Source organism: Ambystoma mexicanum, chromosome 10, assembly GCF_040938575.1.
Source record: "Ambystoma mexicanum isolate Mex_15411 chromosome 10, UKY_AmexF1_1, whole genome shotgun sequence".
NCBI lineage: Eukaryota > Metazoa > Chordata > Amphibia > Caudata > Ambystomatidae > Ambystoma > Ambystoma mexicanum.
This window is the reverse complement of record NC_090932.1, coordinates 1110342853-1110368051: the sequence shown is the minus strand read 5'-3', so window position 1 is coordinate 1110368051 and position 25199 is coordinate 1110342853. Positions and strand designations below refer to the sequence as shown.

Below are 25199 nucleotides of genomic sequence, written 5' to 3'. Positions count from 1 at the left end.
GGAAAAGCTCGGATGCCCTGGCGATCATGGCGTGAAACGATCCAATCTCGTTGGGCGGGGAAGCCCGGGTGGGAGGTGACGACGGGAGATCCTCGTCGTAAACCTCGTCGTCTGTACCCGTCGTGGCCGTGTCAGTCCCTGTATCATCCCCACATGTCGTGGACGGGGAGGAGGGCTGAGCAGGGCGCAATGGTTGAAAAGGAGGTGGAGGATGAATCCTTCTCTTAAGAGGAGGGCTCCCAGAAGGGCCTGGCTCCGGGTCCTCCATTGGTGGTAACGGCAGTCTCGTCCTTATCTCCGAGCATAAGGACTGTATAGCCAACAAAATGGCCGCCGAGTTTTCTTGCGGCACTGGTTGAGGGGGTTCCGACGGGCGATCAGGAGCCCCGTCGGCACCCTCAACGTTCTCTTCTCCTCCCACGTCAGGGTCCCTCCCGACAGGATGGTCTTCTTCCACGCCAGCGCCGTGGCCTAAGACTTCGATCAGCTCCTCCTCAGAGGTTGAGGCCGAATCCACGACAACCTCCTGCCCCCCCTTTTTCTTCTCCGTCGGAGGTTTCACGGGGGTCCTGTCGATGGGCATGAAAGAGGACTCCCTCCGCGGTGGCAGGGAGATTCTGGGCCCCGAGGTCGCCACCACTGGTGTAGCCTCCACAGGCTGAGCCAGGGCCGCCGCGACTGTCTCGATAGAGGCCTTGGCCGGATGGATCAAGGCTTTCACCACCTTAGGTGCGCTCACCGCCTTCTCCTTGGGGGGAGGGTCACCACCTCGCTCCCCCTCCGATGGGGCCTTCGAGCAGGACCGGGGTCTCTCCAGGAGCTTCGCCGGGTGCTCGGCCTTCCTCTTACCCGAGCCAGAGCATTGGCTCGTGGTTGATGGCGCCGGGGAGGATGCGCCCTGCCTGGCGCCCGTAGAGCCCGACCGTTCGGCGCTCCCGGTGCCAGCGGACTTGCGGTGCTTGGTGTTCTGTTGGACCCCCGTCACCGGGGCGCCCTCAAAGGTCTTAGAAGACCGCTCGGACTTCTTCTTCTCGCCTGACGGGCTCTTTCCTTCCAGCCAGTTGGCGAGACGCTGATGGCGGTCCTTCATGGTCCGCTCCGAAATATTGCCGCAAAACGCACAGTCCTTCTCCACGTGCGTCTTGTCTTCATGCAGGCAGTAAAGGCAAAGGGAGTGTTCGTCCTCTTTAAAGACATTCTGAAGCTGGCATCCAGGGCAGACCCTGAACAGCTTTCCGGGCGTCGAGCTTCCCTTCTCCTGGGCCATGCTCGAGAAGGGCCTGAGAAACTTCTGGAGTCCTACAAAAGCGTGGCTCGACGAAATCGTCACCCTTGAGGGGCGTAGAAGAATCCGACACGGGTCCCCGTTGATCGGATAAAGAAACGGTGGAGCTTGAGGCTCTTTTGACCGAAAGAGAGAACATTTTTCTTAAGAAAAAGCGCGAAAAAAGCACTAACGCTCGAGAGCAATAGCACGAGGATCCCAACACTTGAACGTGCGGTAAAAATCTGAAGATGGCTGCCAGAGGCGGGGCTTAGGGAGATGGCAGTCATTGGCTGTGGTCAGTATGACGCAGAGATCAGTGATTGGTTACTACTATGAAAGACAGATCAGAAACGAAACTGATACTGATTTTTCTTTACCGAGGATTCCCAGCCTGACGACGTGGAATATTCATGAGCATGTGAATCCATGCCAGACCCCATGCTGGAGAACTTTAAAACAGGATTCCAAGAGCATACTTTTCCTAACCTGAACTTAGGTGGTGAGAAAACTGGATCTGGGCGCTGTGGTCAATGATACTTCTGCCTAGACAAGGCTAGCATGTGAAAGTAAACAATGAACTGCAGCTTTAGCTTATAACACAGAATGTGACGGCACTCCTTTTTGAGAACTCCTTTCAGGGACAAGCATGCCATACCAACCAGTTGAGAAGGAGGGGTAGCATGGCAGTTAAGTACATTTATAAACTGCTTTATTGATAGCAAGCACATCATCTCCAGAGATAATACAGTGACACTTCTACAATAAATACTGAAAGCTTATCCTTGGAAATGCAGAAACCCTCTAACCACTCTAGACAGTTTTAAGCAGTTACTAACCTCATCTGTAGCTTCCAACTTGGGATCAAACTGGCAAAAAATCTGCTCCAGTTCTTTCCGAATCACATTTGCTAGCACATTCAGACGACCCCTATAAAAGACAAGTTAAATCAGTGACAGGTTAAATAGACACTTGTCCCACTCCTGAATAACAAAAGCACCATCTTCCTCCAGTAAAAGGCAAGTACCCAACTTCTGAAAGGAAATCCTACAAAGCAAAGATGGTTAACATGCCCCTTTTTGCAACTATCACAAGAGCCCACATTCATGCCCCATCGGAAACAAATATAAGCAGCTCACAATAGTGACTTCTAGTACTCCTAGAACATTGTACTCTTTCCTGCACACTTATGCGAATATCCATACTCATTGAAGAATGAGCAGCCCACAGAAAGAGTAAATATGGGCCATTAATAGAAGTGTCACTATGCAGAATCACCTAGACTTACTGCTGTTCTCCTCTAGCCCACAACCTTCATGCACATGGAAGATTATACTGTGACAAAAGGGCAAACTATTCAAATACATAATCCCTGGAAAAAAGGAGTAATCTATGCACAATGTATTTGGGAGATCCATATAACTTGGAAAAAAATACATTAAAAGACAACGGATTGTAGCTTGGCCCAATGGTATGAGCAAGTAGCCCCCACGGAGGAAGGAATACCCTGAAAAGGCACAGCAATTTAGGACTCTATCCAGCGAGAAAATTATGCCTTTGGGGCCCGTATGCCATGATCAGGGCCCGCTAGATGTCAGAAAAGGTCTTTGGAAGATTAGCTCATTTATCCAACACATACATATTATGAAAAACACTGATCCAAAAGACAGGAGGAAAGTGAATAGGCTGGAGAAAAATTGGATTTCTATTGAAATCTAATATAATCATGAGAAAGAGGTTTCTTTCCGGACATATTTTTCCAGTGACATCAATGGAAACCCTCGCTTTTTGCCATGGCTAGAACATGTAAAAGTCTTTACTTTTTAGTGCCTTGCTCAACTCATCTCTTTTGGGAGTACTGGGCAGCTCTCATCAGGGGGAGCTTGTCACACTTTGCAAGGTTCCCTTGTTTTTTTTACTGAAGCATCCCTTTATCCAGTTCATTTGAAACATTTTAGTTGCTTTTTGGATGTGTCCAGGACGACCTTGTAGCAGCAGACACTTTCCTCCTGTTTTTGCTTTGCTAGCGTGCAAGGTGATGCATTCATAGTACAATGTCATTTTGAAAACCATACACTCAAAATTGACGCGAACGTGTTTAGCCCAGCCCTTTGGCCACCTCATCCCTAGACTTCTTCCTGCCCCCTCTGCTCATGGACGGCCATAAATGGTATGCACGTTCGCAGGCTATCAAGAGTTCCCAGAAAAAAGGGAGGTGGGCACACACTAAGGGGATGGGACGGTCTTGTACCAATCCACATCCTAGCCGGGGGATGTGTGTTTCTGGGCAGATATGGGGGCAAGAGGCGGACCATGATTAGCAGCCCTCAGTCTGAATTTGGGATAAAAGGAATCCTGCATCTGCTCCCCAGATCGTCAACTGGAGCAAAGAGACAAAGAAGAGTTCTTTGAGGAACTCCTTGACTGGACGGTGGGACCAAAGAGAAGACCGTCCCAGAGACCTGGGGTAGCGAGGGACAGCCTCCAGATGCACCTTGATGGAGGCGTGCGCCTGTCCCGCCTTTGTCAATGACAACAACTACGGAAGGATCAGAGGGGCCGTGGCACTCAGATGGTTGATCTTCTGCGACCGGCACCAAGTCACAAACCACTTCCACTTCAGACCGTAGCACTTAGGAGTCGACAATGCCCTGGCAAGGACCTCCCTGCAGTCCACCAGTAGCTCAGTAGTTCAGTACCCTCTGAACTGGAATGCTGCAGCAGACAGGCCTTCAGGATCAGCGATCCTGGCTGCAGGATTGCGCCTTTTTCTCTGGCGAGCAGATCCACGACCACTGGCAGCTTGACTGGAGGAGACGTCGACAAGCTGAGAATGTGCCTCAGCCATGTCGGGGCGACAAGGATCATCCTAGACCGGCACTGTTTGAGTAGATTGATGACTCGCAGCAGAAGGGGCAACTGAGGAGAATTGTACAGGAACAAAGGAAAGAGAGCCCGTCCCCCACGCTCTTTGGCTGGTGGAACCTGCTGGCAACCTCTAGCATTTGGAGTTTGTCGCAGTTGCAAACACGTCGTTCCGGGACTGCTCCACTTGAGGAAGAGCCTGTCCACCTGATCCTGCCAAAGCTCCCACTCGTGGCAAAAGCGTAGTTCCCTGCTCAGTGAGTCAGTGATGGTGTTCTCGACTCCCGCCAGGTGAAAAGGAGCGAGGAACATCCCCTGAGCGACAGCCTAGCGCCACAAATCCTGCACCTCTCTGGAGAGTGCTGGGGATCTGGTGCCACCCTGCTTCCTGATGTAGAACATTTTTGTGGTATTGTCCATGAAGACCCTCACCACCTTGCCCTTGAGGGATGGGAAGAACGACTTGAGGACCCAGAACACTGCCCGCAGCTCCAGGACATTGATGTGGAAGTCTTTCTCGTCCGGCAGCCACAGGCCTCTGGCGTGGAGACGTCCGGTATGAGCTCCCCAGCATTCCAGGGAAGCGCCCATGGTGACCGTCTCCTCGTAAGGTGGTTTCTACAAACCGGCACCCACAGTGATGTTGGAGCGTACGCCCCACCACCTTATCGCTCGACGGAACACCTCGGCGAGGAAAATCTTGTCGGCGAAGCTTCAGGACACCTGGATCCAAAGAGCGTCCATGAACTCCTGAAGAGGACGGATCCACAACCTACAGAGTCTGATCAGGCAGAAGCACGACGACATCATGCAGAGCATGGACTTGATGGTCCTCACCGTGGCGATCTTCAGTGCTAACAGCTGTCGTACCATGCCCAGGATGGACGCTATCCTGTCTTCAGAGGGAGAGGCCACGAAGGAGACCGTGTTGAACCTGGACCGCAGGAACAGAGCATCTTGCGATATAATCAAGCAGGAATTCAGAGTTTACGGAGAACCCCAGATCCGTCAGCAGCTGGACGATCCTCTGTGTGATCGATGGGGATCTCCCTTGACTTGGCACGGATGAGCCAGTCATCGAGGAATGGGTATACATGTTTTCCTCGCAGGCACATATGAGCCAACACTGGTGCCAGGCACTTCGTAAAGACTCTGGGCGCCGACTTCAGTCCGAAGGGAAGGGGCTTGAACTGGTAGTGCTTCCCCTGTATGACAAAGCACAGGAATTTGCAATGTTTTTCGTGAATGGGGATGTGGAAGTATGCGTCCTCTAGATCCAGCGACAACAGAAAGTTCCCCTTCTTCAGTTGGCCGAGCACGTGCTGCAACGCGACCATCCTGAATTTTTGGGACTCAATGTACTTGTTGAGTCGTGGTAGATCGAGAATGGGACTCCAGCCCCCAGTCTTTTTTTAATGAGAAGTATCTGGAGTAAATTCTGGAGTCCGGGAGCTGCTTTGGAACCAGCTCTATCGCCCCTTTTTTTAACATGGCCCGGACCTCCAGCAGCAGCTGAAGGATGTGTTGTTCCTGCCGAGCCACTGGTGGTATCCACAGACATTTTGCTAAAGCTCCAAAGTGTGTCCATGGGCAAGAGCGTCCAGCACACATCAATCAGTGGAGAGGTTTTCCCACACACTGACAAAGTCCGCCAGCCAGCCACCCATCAGGGTGCTGGGGTGGGGGCCCGACGTCTTGGCCGGTTCAATCCGGCTTAGAGGCCTGCGCGCCGCCTTGTGAGCCTCGACGATGATGGCAGCCACCTCCGAAGGGCCTTGGAACAACCCCTGTAAGCCTCTTGGGTCGTGGAATAGAAGGGTTGGCGGTACGAGGACGATCCTCTGCCGAAACCTTTCGATGATCTGCCCGACTTCCCTCCTGAGGAACGAAAAGACGGACGGTGCTGTTGCAGCGTGCCCAGGGCACGGGCCATCCCAGTGTCGTTCTTGATGGCCTGCAGTGTTCATAGACAGCCTTTCCAAAGAGATGGTCCCAAACGGCATGTTCAGGACCCTCGTCTTGACTTCCTGCCTAAAGTTGGTGGCCTTCAACCAGCCACGCAGGTACACCCTGTTTCCCATTTGGCGCAACCCCATGTCCGCAAGGTCTAGTGCCACAGTGATGGCGTGGTCCAACGCCACCTCGCCCTCCTGAAGTATCTCCAGTGCCTCAACCAGTTTGTCCTCAGGGAGGAAATCCAGTAGCAGGGCCATCTTGTACCATAGATGACCTTTCTACCCACGGAGGCTGAGGATTGTTGGGGAGAATTCTCATTCAATGGCTAATTTCGCTTACCTAGTGAGTCCCTCAGCAGCTTTGCTGGATTTCTGGAGTTAATTCTTTCCACTTGGTAAGAGTGTGAGCTTTTTCCCCACTCTTACCCATGTTTTGCCATGTGTATTTCATCTGTTTTTATGATTGTGGGCTCTGGAGTACACCACTTCAGTATCCCCCTTTTGTGTGTTACACCGCACCTTCAGTGCAGTGACACAGGGTTGTTTTTTAGACTTCCCACCGACTCCATTTCTGGGACTGACTACTGTCCCCCAGAAAAGGGTAAAGTTGCCATTAACTTCACTTGGTCATTTAACCACAGATCCAGTACATCCCATCTTACATGGAGTACTGGAAAGGGTTAATCCTTAGCCCTTTTTATCTGTACCTCCTAGAGCATTGTTTCGCTCTTAACATTTAGACTTGGCTGGTGGCAGTGGTATCTACCCTAACGTTTCTACCGCGATTATACTATATAAACGTGGTATTGTTTTAGGCTATTATATCAGCCTCGAACTTAAACCTGCTTGACCAAATACTTTCTTTTGGCTCCGGACGGGTTTATTTGCGATTTCTTTTTTTAAAGTCCTTCTTGTGTTTTACTTTGCACGGCAAACCAGATTAGCCTTCTTTGTTCACTGTCTTTTGGCGGGCTTCTGCCAAGAAGCCCTCCTCTTTGGCGCCTGGGTGTCTAGGTGGGTTGAATGTGAGGGAGGGGTGTAGTCACCCCCTGCACAGGGTATCCTAGGAAACCCAAGTCGCACTTTGCCATTATTGGCTGAGGTGGTTGTCTGGGCTGTACAACCCCCCCTGCTGGGTGATCGACAGGCAGGCTGTGTGAATGGGGGATTTTTCGCATAAAAAGCAGGACTCTTGGGCTAGGAGTCGCCACTGGAACTACAAGGAACCGAAGAGAAGCAGAGAAACGACAGCTGCTGCAACTATCCCGTCCCGGTGAAGCCCTGCTGCAGTCCTGAGCTATCTACACTTCGACGACCAGAGAAGATCCAGTCCGGAGTCTTCTTCTCTTGAGCCTGGTGGGGATAACAAGCTCATCTACAGCCAGAGGATCCTCTTCATGGTCGAAATCGCTGCACACTGCTGTAGTGATCCGGATAGCATCTGAAGAGCCTTTTCTGTATTTAAGGAGCGCACCTTTTATTCACTGTTGCTGCTGCCGGCTTCAGCCCTGTGTGGTGCAGACCCCTCCAGACGTCGTCCTTCTTGCCGAAGCTCCAGGAACAGTGGGTCTGCAGGAAACTACCAGGAACAACTGCCGTGGCACCAGCAACTTCATTGAATAAGGTACTGTGTTCTGCTTGAGGAAATCGGGTGAATCCCTTTTTCTCCTCCTACAAGGCTTGTCCTCATCTTCCCTCCTTCTTATAACTTTTGCTTCCTCCATTGACAATATCTAAGTACTCCTGGCTACGTTGAATCATGAACTGTCCGACTGTGTGATCCTCAACAACAGGAACCCGGTTCCACTTGACACTGGCTTCGGCCTATTGACTCTTGAATTTCTGTCTGAGTTTTCTCCGATTCTGCCTGCCTTGACAAAAGTATTGCCTATGATTTTTGCCCCCAACTCTCTCTGGGTATCTCAGGTGCTAAGTGTGTTTTTGCCCCGGAAACATTTCTTGCCGCGGATACGTGTTTCTTTAGTAAGACCGAACTGTCATTACTGTCAAAAAGTGATCGCATATGTATTCCCGGTAACGTCTTTTATTCCACGACACCGGTCTGTTAAAATATAGGGTACTTACCTTGAAGTTATACTGTACAAAGTTAATTGGTTGGTTGTAGTATATTTTACATGTCGTTTTGAATTAATGGAAGTGTTGTGTTTAATAACAAATAGTTTAAAAATAAATGTACTTATATTTTTTACCTAAAACCTTGAGTCAGTGTTTGCTTGAGTCACAGTAATTGTGGTCCCTTTGTGTAATCTCTGCTACTGCTCATATACTCTTGAGATAAGCCTGGCTGCTCCGCTACTGCTACCACTTTAACATAGTAGTACAGGCTTGTACCAAAGGTAAAACATGTATTACCACTTGTAGTCTAAATTGTGTGTAGTGGGGTCCCTAAGGGCACTGCACAGGATTCTGCCTAACAAGGATGACTGGTTGGATGACTGCTTCCGCGTAGCTGCCGAGACCTCCGAGTCTGGTGATGGCTGTAACCACAGACACTTGGGTGCAGACTACGGCACCCAGTATTTCTTCTCCAGCCGGTCTCTCTTCGCTGGGGCTGAGACAGGGTTTTTCAGCAATGCCAGGCCCTCATCCCAGACACTGTTCAGAAGGGGCACCGCCAGAATGGTCTTCCTTTTCGCATCCGGGCGTTGATCAAGAAAGCCCTTGTTAGGCAGAAACCTATGCAGTTCCCTTAGGGACCACTGCAAAAGGCTTAGGACTACAGGTGTTGGCAGTAAACCCAATTGGTAGCAGTCTGTAGCACCCAGATCTACCTGGTAGCTGCGGCTGAGCAGTCAGACCTCTCTCAAGAAGAGTTAGACAGTATATAGAGTATACAAAATAGGTACAAAGATACAGTAGCACAAGCAAACACTGACCAGAGCTTTGGTATAAAAGTATATAATTATTTAAACATACACTGGCACTAATATGGCAAGCAAGTTCAAACACAGTCACTATCAATATATATACATCCCTGATTACTTATTAAACAAGTCTTAGTTAAAACACCACTTATTTGCAGACAGAGGTGAGCGCTTAACCTAAGATGGCACTCCAATAAGTTAGTTAAAAAGGGAGGGGAAAAGGCAGAATTAGGAAAGTACACAATACCAACACTTTCTAAAGAACCACAGCAAGTCAGGAAAGGCAGAGTCTACTAAAGAGCAAGAAAGTTCATAGGCCAGGCCCACTCTTGGAGAGGGCAAGGCGGAATGTGTCCAAGATCACACAGTTGAATTATACTTTAAAAGTCTTTGCAGATAGTTCAAAAAGGGTTGGATCAGTTCAGAGAAAGTTAGTTAACAGGTCCCAGGTCACCCCAGGATAGAGAGTCAAGGATTTACGGGACACCTTGAACAGTCTGTTGCAGCTCCAGCGGGGGCAGTTGTTCCTGGCAGCGGGTACAAGTCGGTGCTTCGTCCAGGGGAAGAGAAGATCTCGACGTGGAGGAAAACTGGAGGTCGTTGCACTGCCAGGGAACAAACCAGCCGCAGAGTTTCCCGGTTAAAAGGTACTACCCTTTTATTCGCAGTAGTGGTGAAGCGTGGCTATCCGCCCGCCAGGATGCTTGGCACGGGCGATTCGACCACGAGACGATCCAGGAAGGCGAAAAGAGGGCGAACTGGTTATCCCCACCAGTTCAAAGGACGACGACTCTCCGGGATGAAGATCTTCTCCGTCGTCGGGAAGTGGTGAGGCGGTTCAGCAGGGCACCACCAGTGGTGTCCTCATTGCAGGTCGGCTCAGCTTCTCCCACTTCAGATTCTTTGGTCCTGTGGCGACTTCTGAAGTTCCAGTCCCCAAAGCCCTGCTTTTATGCAGAAAACCCCCATTCATCAGTCCTAGCTGTCACTCTACCATGCTAAGTGTTGAGCCGGGCGGCTCACCACTGGACCAATCACACAAGAGTGCAACTTGAGTTGCCGAGGCAACTCAGTCCAGGGTGCCTAAACCCCCCCCCCCCCACTTCCCACACATCCTGTAGACCCAGACAGAGTGGCACCACTTTTGGTGGCTTCTGTGCAGAAGCCCGCCAAAAGTGGAACAAAGGGCTCGGCGTGGGTTGGAGTTACAGAGGCGAACACAAACGCCATTTTAAAACCGAGTCCCGGCATAAAGACCCAACCGGGGAATAAGGGAATAGTTTCTTACCTGTAACTCCATTTGTCCAGCATTGGTATCTTTCATGGATTCACATGCTTAGAATATTCCCCGTCGTCAGGCTGGGAATCCTCTGTAAATTATATAGACCTTTTCCATAGGAAAATTGACACTTTTGTGTCCCATCTACGTCGTTTTGGGCCGCGTACGCTTGCGCCATTAGGACTTAGAGGTATAAGTAGTCCCGCCCCCGCGGCTCCCTCAGATTTCAACCCCAAAGTAATCTGGGGGGACATCTGGTTTGCATGCCAGGGGAGGCTGGTGAGCGCATGTGAATCCATGAAAGATACCAATGCTGGAGAAATGGAGTTACAGGTAAGAAACTATTCCCTTCTCCAGCATTGGATCTTTCATCGATTCACATGCTTAGAATAGATTGTACAGCAGTATCCCCCATAGATGGAGGTGTGTATGCAAACCAATATCTCCATAACCATAATGCATATTTATCATGGCAAAACATCACTGTATACTATGTTAACAGTGACAACATCACACTTCGAATTACATTATCCAAAGGATGTGACCCCTTAATTGGGGCTTACCTTATTGAAACAGGTGCCGTAGGACTGCCGAACCCATCTGTGTATCCTCAGCATGTTGCTCGAGGCAATAATGCCGGGTAAACGTGTGTGGTACCGACCAGGAAGCCGCCTGACAGATGTCCCCCAGCGGAATTCCGGACCACAACGCCGTCGACGAGGAAGTGGATCTCATCGAATAGGCCCTTGGACGCTTCTCCAGCGGTTTTCCGGCCTTTGAGTGACAAAAGGAAATAGTAGACGACACCCGTCGGGCTAGTCCTTGTTTCGAGATCGGCTTACCTTTAGCCGAATGGCCATAAGCCACAAATAGCTGTCTCATGTCTATGAAGCTTTGAGTGCGATGGAGTTAAAATTTTAAAGCTCTTTTCACGTCCAATGTATGGAGAGTCTTCTCCGCAACCGACGGTGTTGGAAACAATGACGGCAGCACTATAGAAGAGTGCTTATGAAACATGGTAGGTACTTTAGGAATGAAATGATTAGTATCCAACACGACTATTACTGAAAAATCTCAAGTACGGTGGATCGATCACTAAAGCTTGTATTTCTGACAGTCGTCGAGCCGAAGTAATAGCTACCAGAAAAGCCAACTTCCATGACAAAAATGTCAATGATGACGATGACATCGGCTCAAAAGGGGGCTTCTTCAGCACTGCCAGAACCAGGTTAAGACTCCAACTTGGAGCAAACTTTTTTGCCGGAGGAAAGGTTCGGAACAACCCTTCAAGGAAATGTTTAATCAGCCGGTCACTAAATAACGGAGTTGAATGTCTCTTCCAAGTAAATCTCGAAATGGCAACTAGATGCACTTTTATGGATGAAACAGACAAGCCTTTTTGAGCTAGGAGTAGCAAGTATGGTAGAAGCTGTTCCGGTGTGATATCCAGCGGGACCAGACCTGGTTGACCTGCGAACCATATGCAGAATCTCCTCCATTTTTATGAATATGAAGCGTTTGTGGACGACGCCCTCGCCGCTTGCAAAATGCGACGACAGTCCACTGGAATCTCTAACGTATCAAACTCGGAGAAATCAGGAGCCAGGCTGTCAGACTGAGGCTGTCGGGGTAGTGATGCCAAACAACCCCTTTCTCCTGAGACAGAAGGTTCGGGACTTTCTGGAACCTCATTGGTTCTGCCGCTGAAAGATGGAGTAGATCGGAAAACCACACTTGTCTGGGCCAGTACGGGGCCACCAGGATCACCCGACATGGATAGTGGATCCATTGCAGCGTCCGACGTATGAGCGGAAATGGGGGGGGGAGGCATACAGAAACTTGCCCGTCCACGGGAAAGAGAACGCTTCCCCTAGTGAGTCTTGCTGCGGCCACCTGCTCGCGTATTGTGGGCATTTCTTGTTGTCTCTCGTTGCAAAGAGGTCGAGGGCCGGATGATCCCATTTCTCGAAGACACGGTGTAGTTGTTGGTCGCTCAATTCCCATTCGTGTACTCGGTTCATTTCCCTGCTGAGAGAGTCTGCTTGCACGTTTTTGACTCCTGGCAAGTGGAACGCCAATAGATATATCTTCTGCTGAATGGCCCAATGCCAGATCTCCAGGGCTTCGGATGACAGTTCTGGAGAGAGTTCCTCCCGGTTTCCTTACATAAAACATTGTTGTTGTGTTGTCTGTCATAATCCGTACAACCGATCCCTTTATCCGTGGAAGAAAGGATTTCAGGGCCCAACGCACCGCCCTTAATTCCAGCACATTGATATGAAGGCCGGATTCCTCCGATGACCAACGCCCCTGAACCTGTAGGGAATCCAGATGAGCTCCCCATCCAGTTAGGGAAGCATCCGTTGTTAGGGAGAATTCTCTGTTTAGGCTGAATTTCCTAACCTAGTGAGTCCCCCAGCAGCTTTGCTGGATTTTTGGGGTTTATTTTTTCTCCTGCCAAGAGTGAGACTCTTTTACCCTCACTCTTGGACATGACTTGAGAGTGTTTCTGTGACTTGCTATGTGCTTATGGGCTATGGGGTATTTTTTCCCCATAGGCTATCATTGGTTTTTGAATGTGTGTTACACAGCACCCTCAGTGCAGTAACACAGGGGTGTCATAGTGACCCCCAAACAGACTCCACACCCGGGGACGGACTACTGTCTCCCTGGGTCTGTAAAGTCACCATTGACTTTACTAGTCTTAACTTAGGAACTTAACCAGTACAAACCATCATACTGTGGAAGTACTGGTAGGGGCAATTAGATTGCCCCTGGGTCTGTTGTCGAGGGGGTACTGTCCCGTCCCCCCTCGCCGAGTTTCTGGCTGGTGGCAGTGGATACCACGGAAATATTTCACCAGAATATTTCCCAATGGGATTTCCCATTGATTTCAATGCACCACTTTTTGGTGCAATGTTAAAGATACCGCCGGTTTATTTATTTAATATAAATTCACCGGTTGGGATTTTTTGCCAGAACTCGCCGCCAAAATGGCGTCTAGGTTCACTTCAGTAACCCTGAACCCGAGTCGAGCCTTTGTTCCACTTTTGGAGGGCTTCTGCACAGAAGCCCTCCAAAGTGGTGCCATTCTATCTGGGTACCACAGGGGGTGTGGGAGGGGGTTTAGGCACCCTGGACTGAGTTGCCTTGCCAACTCATGTCGCACTCTGGTGTGATTGGCCCAAGTGGTGAGCCGCCCCGCTCACCACTTAGCATGTTTGAGTGACAGCTAGGCTGTATGAATGGGGGTTTGCTGCATAAAAGCAGGGTTTTTGGGACTGGTTCTTCAGAAGTCGCCACAGGACCTAAGAAGCCGAAGAGGGAGAAGCCAAGCTGACCTGCCAAGACGATACCACCGGTGGAGCCCTGCGGAACCGTCTCACCACTTTTCCCAACGACAGAGGAGATCTCCAGCCGGGAGAGTCTTCCCTTGACTGGTGGGGACAACCAGTTTCTGCCTTCTTTTCGCCTCCCTGAAGCATCTCGTGGCCGCCTTGCCTGTGCCAAGCACCCCGGCAACTGGGATACCACTTTTTACCTCAACCGCAAAAGAGGGGTAACATCCTTTTAACCGGAAAAATCCATGGCTGGTTTCTTCCCTGGTAGTGCAACGACCTTCAGCTTTCCTCCACGTTGAGATCTTCTCTTCCTCTGGACGACGCCGCGACCTGCACCCACTACCAGGACCAACTGCCACCGCTGGAGGATCCTTTCCATTTTAAAAAGGTACCGTGTCCCGCCCGGCTTCCCTTGCCACCAATTGTACGGGGTAGATTTAGCCCTCGGCTCTCATACCTGGGTAAGCCTGGGACACCCCAACTAAACTTTTCTAAACTTAGTAAAACCTTTCCTACTCACCTGTAAAGACTTGTGACATTGTGTGATCTTGGGCATCTTTTCGCCTGGCTTTCCCTAGAGTGGGCCTGGCAACCGAACTTCCTTGCTCCGCAATAGACTGCCTTTCTAAACTTACTGTGAATCTCTGAAAAGTGTTTTACCTTGCTGTTTTCATTACTTCTGCCTTTTCCCTCCCTTTTTAACTAACTTGTTGGAGTGCCATCTAACGTTAAGCGCTCACCTCTGTTTGGAAATAAGTGGTGTTAACTTAGACTTATCCAACAAATAACTAGGGATGTACATATAAGTAATAGTGACTGTGTTTTGACTTACTTACCTTTTCTGTGCTAGTGTTATTTATGAGTGTGTCTTAAATAAATAATTATATACTTTTACACCTAGCTCTGGTGAGTGTTTGCTTGTACTACTGTGCCTCTGTACCCATTATGTATGCTCTATATACTGCCTAACTCTTCTTGAGGGAAGTCTGACTGCTCACCCACAGCTACCAGATACCTCTGGGTGGTACAGACTGCTACCAAGTGGGTTTACTGTCAAACACCTGTAGTCTTAAATCTTTTGCAGTGGTCCCAGAGGGAACTGCACAGGTTTCTGCCTAACATCCGTCACCACCATCATCTGGAACACCGGTTCCAGTAAGGGCATTCCCTTTGTCAGATTCATGGAAACTCTCCACCACTGAAGTGCCTGCACGAGTTTGCTGTTGATGGTCAATTTGTCCGACCAAAGCAGTTGACTATGTGCCCATCGATCCGCCAAGAATTCTTGAATCGGTCTCATGAAGAGACGACAATTGTTGATTAAGGGTATGCAGGACGAAATGGTCCCCAGTAGGGACATGTACCTTCGCACTGATCCTCTGGTGTTGACTTTCCACTCCGATGCTTTTTGCTGCAGTTTCAGAACCCTTTCGACGGATGGCTTTACCAGTCCTGACTGCATCTGGAACTCTGCCCCCTAGAAAGACCAAGGTCCTTGATGGCAATAAGGAGGACTTTTCGAAGTTTATTGCGAAGCCCAAACGTTGTAGGAGGCACATGGTGGCATGCAGACTTTCCTGTGTTCTTTCTGGAGACAACCCCCTCACTAGCCAATCGTCTAGATAAGGGTACACATGATGACCTTCTTTCCTTAACCAGGCTGCTACTGGAGCCAGACACTTGGTGAACGTCCTGGGAGACGATTTTAGACCGAATGAGAGGACCTTGAACTGATAGTGGGTCCGTCCGACGAACCTTAGAAATCTTTTGTGACGCCGACGCATCGGGATATGGAAGTATGCGTCCTGAAGATCTAGCACCGACAAATAGTCTCCCAGTTGTATCGAACGGATCACTTCTTGGAGCGTAAGCATCTTGAACTTTAGATTCTTGAGCAGTTTGTTGAGTGCTCGTAGATCTAGAATGGGACACATTTTCCATAGGGTTTCTTGACGACAAAGTAACGGGAGTACACTCCCTGTCCTCTTTCTGCCACCAGGACCAGTTCTATAGCCCCTTTCTGCAGCATAAGCGTCACCTCTTGCATTAGTATTTGAAGGTGGGGCTGCGTCGAGGACATCGGTGGAATGCGTGGCGGCTTGTCCTTGAACTGTAGAGAATGGCCCAGATGTATCGTGTCCAAAACCCATTGGTCTGTTATGCGCGCCCACTCGTCGACGTGACGAGACACTCTGCCCCCCAGGACGCCCTGTAAATTGTCATTGCTGGCTTTTGGTCGGTTTATCCTTCGTCGACGAGGAGTAGGCGCCTCGTCGTCTGGAGGTTTGGTAATCCCTGCCTTCGAGTAGCTTGGGCTGCACGTCTGTAGCCTTGGGAAGAGTAGGAGGTCCTGATGAAACCTCTGTCTCTATATGATCCAAACCGGGAGTTACCCGATGCTCCTCTGAAGGGACGAAAGGAACGAACATTCCTACCACTCTGGAGGGCTCCAAGGGAACGAGCCGTGTCAGAATCTTCTTTCATGCCCTTCAGGGCTTCATCGAATTTCTCCCCAAACAGGTGTTCTCCTTCGCACGGCATATCCATTACCTTATATTGTACCTCTGGTCTGAACGTCGTGCATTTAAGCCAGGCTTGCCTCCGTAACACTACGCCATTGTTAATTTGCTTAAAGCCTGATTCCGCCAGGTCGACAGCAATGTTAATGGAATGATTGGAGGCCTCTTCTCCCTCATGTACGAGCAGCATGGCAGACTTCCTCTGTTCCTCCGGCAGATGGTCCAAGATAGGAGCTAGTCGATGCCACATTTCCCTATCATAACTGGCCATAATAGCCAGGGAGTTGGCTGCTTTAACTGTAGTCGCTCCGACCGATAGCACTTTCTTTCCAAAAGCATCTTGTCTCCTGGCTTCGTTATCGGGCGGGGTCGTGCATTTGTGTTGCGACCTTGACTTTCTGACCACCGCGGCGGATACCACTGATTGCGACAAAGTTTGACTCGTCAAGCACTTGGGGGTCGATTCCGGAGCATTGAATTTCTTTTCCAATCGACCTTTTACTGCCGGTTCTGAAAAATGGGCGACGCACGGTTTTTTGTCCCTCCTGCCAGGCATGGTCTAAGATGGGGATAGCAAATATCGCCTTTCTTCTCTTGCCCATATGATCGAACAGAAAACAATCTTTTTTTCTCTTCTTCTGGGACTAGGCCAAACTCCGCACATGCCTTACCCATCATGGCATGGAAAGCACCCACATCATCAGGTGGTGATGGCTACGCTGGACACTTCGGAGTTTCCATCTACGCTTCAGAGTCCCATGTAGGGTCCCTTGAGGGGGATAAAGAGATGTCTAAAACCGACCCTTCACGTTCCGACTGACAGTTCCCCTTCTTCCTGCGGACGAGAACGATCTTACTCAACCGGGTAAGCAGTAGGAATTCTGGGTGGAGGGCGAAGAGCCGGGCCTGGCTCGTCGACGACTGACAAGGCTTGCGGCGCTGTCGGGACAAGCTGAGGTAACAGAGTGTCCAACCGCTCCAACAGCTTCAGTAATGTGTTCAACACCTCCAGAGACAGAACAGCCTGGGGATTCAGTAAGGAAGAGGTAACTGGAATGGCACTTCCACTAAAGAGCGACCCCAAACCAGTTGGTTGTAGTCCCAGATCGGTTGGATGTGCAACCGGATCACGGTCACCCTCCGCCGACGAGATGGAGAAAGCTGCTTCTGGTTGCAGCAAGGCTTTAGGCGGGATCGGGTCAAAAACCTCTGGTTGCCATCCCACCGACGGGGCCACCGTCGACGTTCCCATAGGCTCTGTTTGACCTAACGAAATAGCCGTCGGAAGAGCCGTCGCCGAAGACAAAGCAGGCGTCGACGACCGGACCGTCGTCGATGAAGTCTGTGGAGCAGGGCCTTGAGGCGTTCCGGCCGTTTTTGACCTCGACTTGTGGGACGAGGACTCTCGACTCGAGGTAGACTTACGACGGTCTCCTGAGGAGGATTTCGATGGGTCTTTTCTCTCCTTTTTAGATAAGGAGGAAGAAGACGAAGCCTTATGTGAAGAGGAGGACTTTGCAGGATGTTTCTCCGAGGGGCGTTTTTCAGATGAGCACGATTTCTTCGCCGGAGGCTCCGCCGAGCCTGATCGACGAGGGGGGACAGGAGACTTAGATCTCAAGGCTGTAGAGCCTAACTCCGATGCCGGGTACGCACCTGCTCCATCATTGAGCCAAGTAACCACCCGTCTGTTGCAGTCTTTTAGGGTCTTCTGTGAGAAGCCTTGACAGATCTCACACGTGTCCGCTGTATGATAAGGGTGAAGGCAGTAAATACAGTCCATATGGCCGTCTCCTTCATATACCCTCTTAAGACCGCATGTAGCACACGGACGAAATAACGCCTTTCCAGACATTCTTCGAAAAGAAACCGTCGAAGCAGAAGTAGAAGAACGCACAACCTAATAAAATAGTAGATACTCGAGGTAATCCCACTACTTTGGTAGACGGTTGAAATCTGAGGGAGCCGCGGGGGCGGGGCTACTTATACCTCTACGTCCTAATGGCGCAAGCGTACGCGGCCCAAAACGACGTAGATAGGCCACAAAAGTGTCGAAATTTTCCTATGGAAAAGGTCTATATAATTTACTGAGGATTCCCAGCCTGACGACAGGGAATATTCTAAGCATGTGAATCCATGAAAGATCCAATGCTGGAGAAATATTAAATAACCCGGCGGTATCTTTAACATTGCACCAAAAAAGGGGTGTGTTTAAAATGAATGGGAAATTCCCATAGGAAATATTCCGGTGGAATATTTCGCGTGGTAACCACTGCCACCAGCCAGAAACTCGATGAGGGGGGACTGCACAGTGCCCCCTCGAAAAACAGACCCAGGGGCAATCTAATTACCCCTACCAGTACTTCCACAATACGATGGTTTGTACTGGTTCTGTTCACAATTTAAGACTAGTAAAGTCAATGGTGACTTTACATGCCCTGGGAGACAGTAGTCAGTCCCAGGGAATCGAGTCTATGTTTGGGGGTCCCTATGACACCCCTGTGTTCCTGCACTGAGGGTGCTGCCTAACACTTACCAAAATCACCTGAAACCCTATGGAGTAAAAGTCCCCATAGCCCATAAAACATTACAAAGTCAAAGGATATCTCAAATCATGTCTAAGAGTGGGAGAAAAAGAGTCTCACTCTTAGCAGGAGAAAAAAATAAACCTCAAAAATCCAGCAAAGCTGCTGGGGGACTCACTAGGTTTGGGAAATTAGCCTATACAGAGAATTCTCCCCAACAGCCCTCCTTCATCTCCTCCAGCGTAAGCTGGAAGAGTTCCGATGCTTGGGCGACCATGGAGTGGAATGAACCCACTTCGTCCAGGGGAGAAGCCCTTGGAAGCGTGGTGAGGTCGCCGTCAGTGTCAGTCATCGCCATGTCTGTCCTTGTATCCCTAGGGGGAGGGCACATGTAGTGTCTGATGAGGCGGCATAGGGTGCTGCTTCTTCTTCTTCTTCTTCTTCTGCGGTGGTGGTGGGCCCGGTGTCAACGGGGCCGATGGTGCCATCAGCATCCTCTTCTGTATCTCTGACATAAGAGTGTGGAGAGTTGAAAGAATGTCCTGTGACAAATCCCTTGGAGGTGACGGGGGAGCAGGCTTGCTGGGCCCAGCGCCTACATAGACGTCTCCGCCCTAGTAGTCATTGCCCCGTCGGGGATATCCTCCTCCTCAACTTTCCAGTCATCTCCAACGTCCTCCAGGACCGTATGGACGGAAACCATGTGGTCTTAGTCGGAAATCCATACCCTAGAGCACTCCCACGCCCCTTTTTATGTGTCCGTAGGGGTCGGTCTCGGGCTCAGGGGCGGCATCCTCTTTTCTGGTCTTTTTCACTGGCTTGGCCAAAGCCTCCCCCTTGGAGGCAGAGAAACTCTGGCTGACAGCGGCGCTCCCTGGACTGGTCAGCCCCTTTCGCCTTTGAGAGGGCGGCCGCCACTACCTCAATAGTTGAGGACGAATTCGCTTGGATCATCTGGGCCTTTACGGGATGGTCGGCCATCTTGCCCTGAGGCTTGGCCTTCTCTGGTTTCTCCTGCAGACTCCCGGGGGTAGCCGACTTCCTCTTTGACGAAGAGCTGGAGCGAAATGGCTGGAGACGGATTAAGATGCCCAACAGAGGGCGGGACACACTGCTGCACTTAAAGGATAACAGGCAGGTGACACAGCCATTTAAACAAGCACATTGCCATGGACTGTCGTGATGAATGCCAAGACGCCAACACCAGTCTGGGTGGACTCAGAAAATGCTACTGTACAAATTTGAATGTTCCCAATGTTATGCAGCAACGTAAAGTAGGAATCCGGGCATTGAGATTTGAACTACTCTTAAGGGAGGTGGAATTAGGCAATGCCATGAATGGATATTCTTGTCATCAGTTCTGGAATGCACACTGGATTTGGACTGCCGGCACACTCCCGAATGGAATGGCGACGGCTGCACCAGGGCGATTGCTTCAAAGCTTTTTGGGGAGATTCTTTTATCCCTTTCTTATTGGCAGACACTCACAGTATGGGTGATGGCAGTGCATAGGGATGAGGCGAGAAGAGAAAGCAAGATGGCTGGGCCCCGGGTGCTGGAGCAAATGGTTTGAAGGAGGGAGAAGAACAAGTTACTTACCAATGGTAACGTTCTTTCGATTGGATGTTCCTCCAACTTATTCCTCATCTTAGATGTATTCCATCCAGCTTTGCTGTCTTTGGAAATTTTTTCGGCAGAGGGCACCGTGCGTCGATGTCGTTGAGTCGATGGTCCCTCGAAGGCCTCCGTCGAGGGTGACGTCATCGGGTGTGTAAGTAGCATGCGCGGCGCCCGTTGGCCTCAGTTCTGTTTTTCCCCCTTTTTTTGTCTGTGACCTTGTACTGTATAGATTGTGCTGGCAGACAGGTATCAGCCTTGCGAGATTTGAGATGGCAATAACCCGGAAAAATCTACAGAGGGGTAGGCTGGGAGGGCGATGAGGAATATGTTGGAGGAACATCCAATCGAAAGAACGTTACCAGTTGGTAAGTAACTTGTTCTTCGAGTGGATTGTGTCCTCCAAAGTATTCTTCATCTTAGATAGACTCCTAAAGCAGTATTTTGTATATTTTCTCTGGAGGAGGGGTCAGATAATTATTATTATTTTTTTTTTTTATATTTGCCTTTATATGGCAGAATAAAGCACTGCTTTTCCAAAAGTTAGCTCCCTAGACTGGGAAGCATCCAGGTTACAGAATTTTGAGAAGGTGTGTAGCGAAGACCAAGTTGCTGCTTCGCAAATGGACCTTATTCGAACACCTCTTTGAAGGGCCGTGGAGGAGGCCATGCCTCTGGTGGAATGAGTGCTTAACCCTTTCGATTGACTCAGTTTCCTTCCTGTGTAACCTATAAACAGCTGGTTGTCCACTCTAAGTCTGGAAAGTCTAGAGATGTAAAAGCTTAAAGCTCTTTTTGGATCCAACCTGTGTAATCTTTCCTCCACCTTCAAAGGATGGGGGGGGGGCATAGAATGCGGGTAAAACAATCTTCTGACCTAAATGAAAATCGGATATTACTTTTGGTAAAAATGATGGTTTAACCCTCAATACAACTCTATCCTTATGGAACACAGTATAGGGTGGCCCAGAAGACAGTGCTTGTAATTCGCTCACGCTTCTTGTGGATGTTAGAGCAACCAAGAAGGCTGTTTTCCACGTTAGTAATCTTAAGGGACACGTGTGCATAGACTCAAAAGGAGCACACACATTAAGAATTTTAGGACTAAACTTAGATCCCAGATCGGTACTTGAAATGGGTGAGGAGGAAACAAATTAGTGAGTCCTTTTAAGAATTGTATTATCAAAGGAATTTTGAAGTAGGAGCAATCTTCCGATGAGCGCTTGAAAATGGAAAGCGCCGCAAGGTAACCTTTTATTGTTCCAATATTCAGACCTCTATGTGCTAGGGTCAGAAGGAAAGCTAATACTTTCGGAATAGAACATAGAAAAGGATAGACATTCTTTTCTCTGCGCCAGTTGCAAAACATTTTCCAACGGCAACGGTATAGAGACTTTGTTGCTGGCCTTCTTGCCAAAAGCAACACCTCCATAACGTCATCTGGAAGGTTCCAATCCCTGTATCTCAGCCTTTCAGATACCAAACATGAAGGTTGAGCGTTTTGACCTCTGGATGGAGAACCTGACATCCATTTGAAAGAGAGAAGGTGCTCTCTCTGAGGAAGACGTACTGGAGGACAGATGGCCATGTCTAGAAGGTCCGGGTACCACGTTCTCCTGGCCCAATCCGGGGCAATTAGGATCATGCGGCTCCGAAACCTTCTCAGCCTCCTGATAACCTGAGGAATTTTCGGTTGATTCCGGTTGCAAACAGGTCTACTTGAGGGGTTCCCCAAAGGGCAAAGATCTCTTGAATGACTTCCTGAGCCAGTTTCCATTCGTGGGATACTGTGCTCTGCCTGCTCAGAGCATCTGCCGTCATATTCTCTTTCCCGGCTAGATGAATTGCCGTTAAAGAGATCCCCTCCTGAATTGCCCAATTCCAGAGATGCATTGCCTCTATGCACAGAGGTAGTGACCCCACACCTCCTCTTTTGTTTAGGTAATGCATGGCCACCGTATTGTCCGTCATTATCAGGACATTCTTTCCCCTGACAGATGGCAGGAAGGCCTTCAGCACTAGTCTGATCGCCCTCAGCTCTAAAAGGTTGATATGTAGTTTGGACTATGATGGAGACCAACGACCGTTGATTGTCAAATCATTGGCATGAGCTCCCCACCCCATGAGTGAGGCGTCCGTCACGACTGATCTCCGGCCATGGTTGCCAAAAAGTTTCTCCTTTTAGGATGTTCTCTGTAGAGGTCCACCATAAAAAGATCTCGTCAGGCCCTGTTCGAATCTGAAGAAGATCCGTCATTTGACCCGAAAATTGAGACCACCGAGTCTTTAGAGCCCATTGGAGGGATCTCATCCTCAAGCGTGCCTCTGGCACCAGGAAGATGCAGGATGCCATGAGGTCGAGCAACCTTAAAAAGTCGTAAGCCTGGAGATTTTGGGCATTTTGAAATTTGTAAACCATCTGAAGAATGTCTTGAGCTCTCGACTTGGGAGGCAAGCTCTTTCCCAAGGACGTGTCTAATACAGCTACTATGTACTGAAGCTGTTGGGAAGGTGTCATCTGTGACTTCTTGAAATTGAGGGAGAAGCCCAGTTTGTGGAGGAAGTGGCAGGTGACTTTCAGATGATCCAGTGCTTGCTCGGCAGAACGCGCTCTGATCAACCAATCGTCCAGGTAGGGGTAGACATGAATCCCCCCTCTCCTGAGGTGCGCTGCCACTACTACCAATAACTTGGTGAATTCCCTCGGGCGGAGGTCAACCCGAATGGCAGGACTTGAAACTGATAATGTGAGTCGCCAACTACGAACCTCAGGTATTTTCTGTGTTTGAGATGAATCGGCACATGAAAATAAGCATCCTGGAGGTCCAATGACACCAACCAGTCCTGAAGTTGAAGGGCCTGAAGGATCTGAGAAAGGGTAACCATCTTGAACTTGTCCTTTCTGAGGAACTTGTTCAAGTTTCTTAAGTCCAAGATGGGTCTCGGTCCTCCGTCCTTTTTGGGGATCAAGAAATACGGGGATTACCATCCCTTGTTCCTCTCTGCTGCAGGTACTGGTTCTATAGCACCTTTCTCCAACAGGGTTAAAACTTTCTGCTGTAGGAGCGGGTTTGAAGACTTCAACGGGTGTCTCCCTGGTGGAATGCTTTGAGGTTGCGTTAGAAAAGGAAGGCAGTAACCTTGGGCTATTATTTCTAGAGCCCAAACATCTGAAGTAATGGCTCGCCGTTCTTGCAGATGCTGTGACAGCCTGCCCCCTACAGGTGTTTTGTGATGCAAGTCCTCAAAGCGGTTTTGTGGCGGATGTTGCAGCCGCTGATGGTAGAGAGGCTGGTTTAGCACGTTTTCCTCGTCCACCACGAGTGGCCTTTTTCTGGCCCCTCCGACTGGCCATTCCTCTCGCCTTTCCATATGAGGTGTAACAATAGGATCGTCCCCTCCATGACTGTCCTTGCGCACGAAAAGGCTGAGGGTGCCTAATAGCAGCTCCTAAAGATTTGGCAGTTGCTTTTGAGGTCTGCAACCTCTCAAGGCTCTCGTCAGCCTTGTTGCCAAAAAGGTGAGACCCGTCAAAAGGCATGTTCAGAAGGCGGTTCTGCATATCCGGTGCGAAACCCGACTTCCGTAACCACGCAAATCTGCGCATTACCATGCTAGTGCTCATGGACCTGCTTACACTATTCGCAGTGTCCAATCCAGATTGAAGGGATTCCTGCATGGCTTCCTTTCCATCTCCAACGATGGCTAGGAACCCTTCCCTTTCTTCCCCTTCTGGTATGTGCTCCGCCGCCATTGCAATGCACTCCCAAAGAGTGTACGAAAATGTACCAAGGCACATGTGGAGTCGGCAGATTTTAATGCCATGCTCCCGGCTGAAAATACCTTGCGTGCCCAACCATCCACACGCTTATCGTCCCTGTCTGGAGGGTTAGACGGGTATGCAAGTTTGTTGGAAGCTGTGGCTGCCTGTATGACCAAACTCTCGGGAGTTGGATGTTTTGACAGATAGCCGGGGTCGCTACTGGCTGGGCGGTATTTTGATGCAAGGGACTTATTTACCGAAGGAATGGAATCCGGAGTTTCCCAATTCTTGGCCACCCTGTTTTGTAAGGCTACATGAAAGGGAAGTACTGTGTCTTCAGTAGGACCATGGTCCAATATGTCTGTTAAATCATCTTGGACGAATTGGGCTGGTGGTTTTGCCCATCCCAAGTAATCTACCACTTTGGTCATTAACTGACGGTAAGATGGACTGGCATGCTCTCCTGGATCTGGTCTACCAAAGTCATTCTCAGGAGAAGTGTCAATGCCACTTGCATTGTGTAAAGATTCCACCAAATCTCTCATTCTGCTTTCATCTGAGATCAAGCATTCTGGGACATTTGGGGTACCATATTCTAGCCCAAAAGGTACATCTTCCTCATCAAATCTCTCCTGTTCCTCAAAAATTGAGGTGAGGGATTTGAAAAACTCCTTTCTGGGGAGGGGCTTGAAAACCTTCTCTGGAAGAGGAGGAGGAAGCGGTCTAGTACCTGGCTCTGAGGACAATACAGGTTTTGTAACCTTATCCTCCACTTTTTCTGGCTTCCCTGGCTTGGCTGGAGCCTTTGGCGCCGAGGGTTTCGGCGTCGACAACGGCATCGACGACACCGTGGTAGTCAATAGGGTCTGCTTCGAGGGCGTCGAGGCAACCTTCGAAGATTTTCCCTTCAAGGTATGATGGGTCTCGGACGGCGTCGATGACCTCGAGCGGTCGACTCGAGCGTTTTTCACTCGGCGTCCTGGAAGGTTCCCTAGCCTTCCCTTTTCTATCACCCGGGCTCGAGGGCGCGCGAGTGTCGGAGCGATGACGCTCCTGGCCGGCTCCCGAAGAAGGCGCGGACCGAGGCTTCGCTTTTTCAAACACATCCATAATTTTGACCCTGAATGCTTCCCACTCTTCGGCAGACAAATGTTTTGTGGGGCATTTCATCTTTTTTGTAGACTCG

General features: G+C 49.8%; 1 protein-coding gene across 3 annotated transcripts in view; it reads right to left on the bottom strand.

Annotated features, from left to right (window-relative positions):
* OGDH (oxoglutarate dehydrogenase) overlaps positions 1 to 25199 on the bottom strand; it is a 1050082-nt gene that overhangs the window by 465851 nt on the left and 559032 nt on the right. For all 3 annotated transcript variants that reach the window (XM_069618964.1, XM_069618966.1, XM_069618965.1), the window contains exon 8: positions 2104 to 2194. In XM_069618964.1, coding sequence (XP_069475065.1) covers positions 2104 to 2194 — 91 coding nt within the window. The remainder of the gene's footprint in view (positions 1 to 2103; positions 2195 to 25199) is intronic.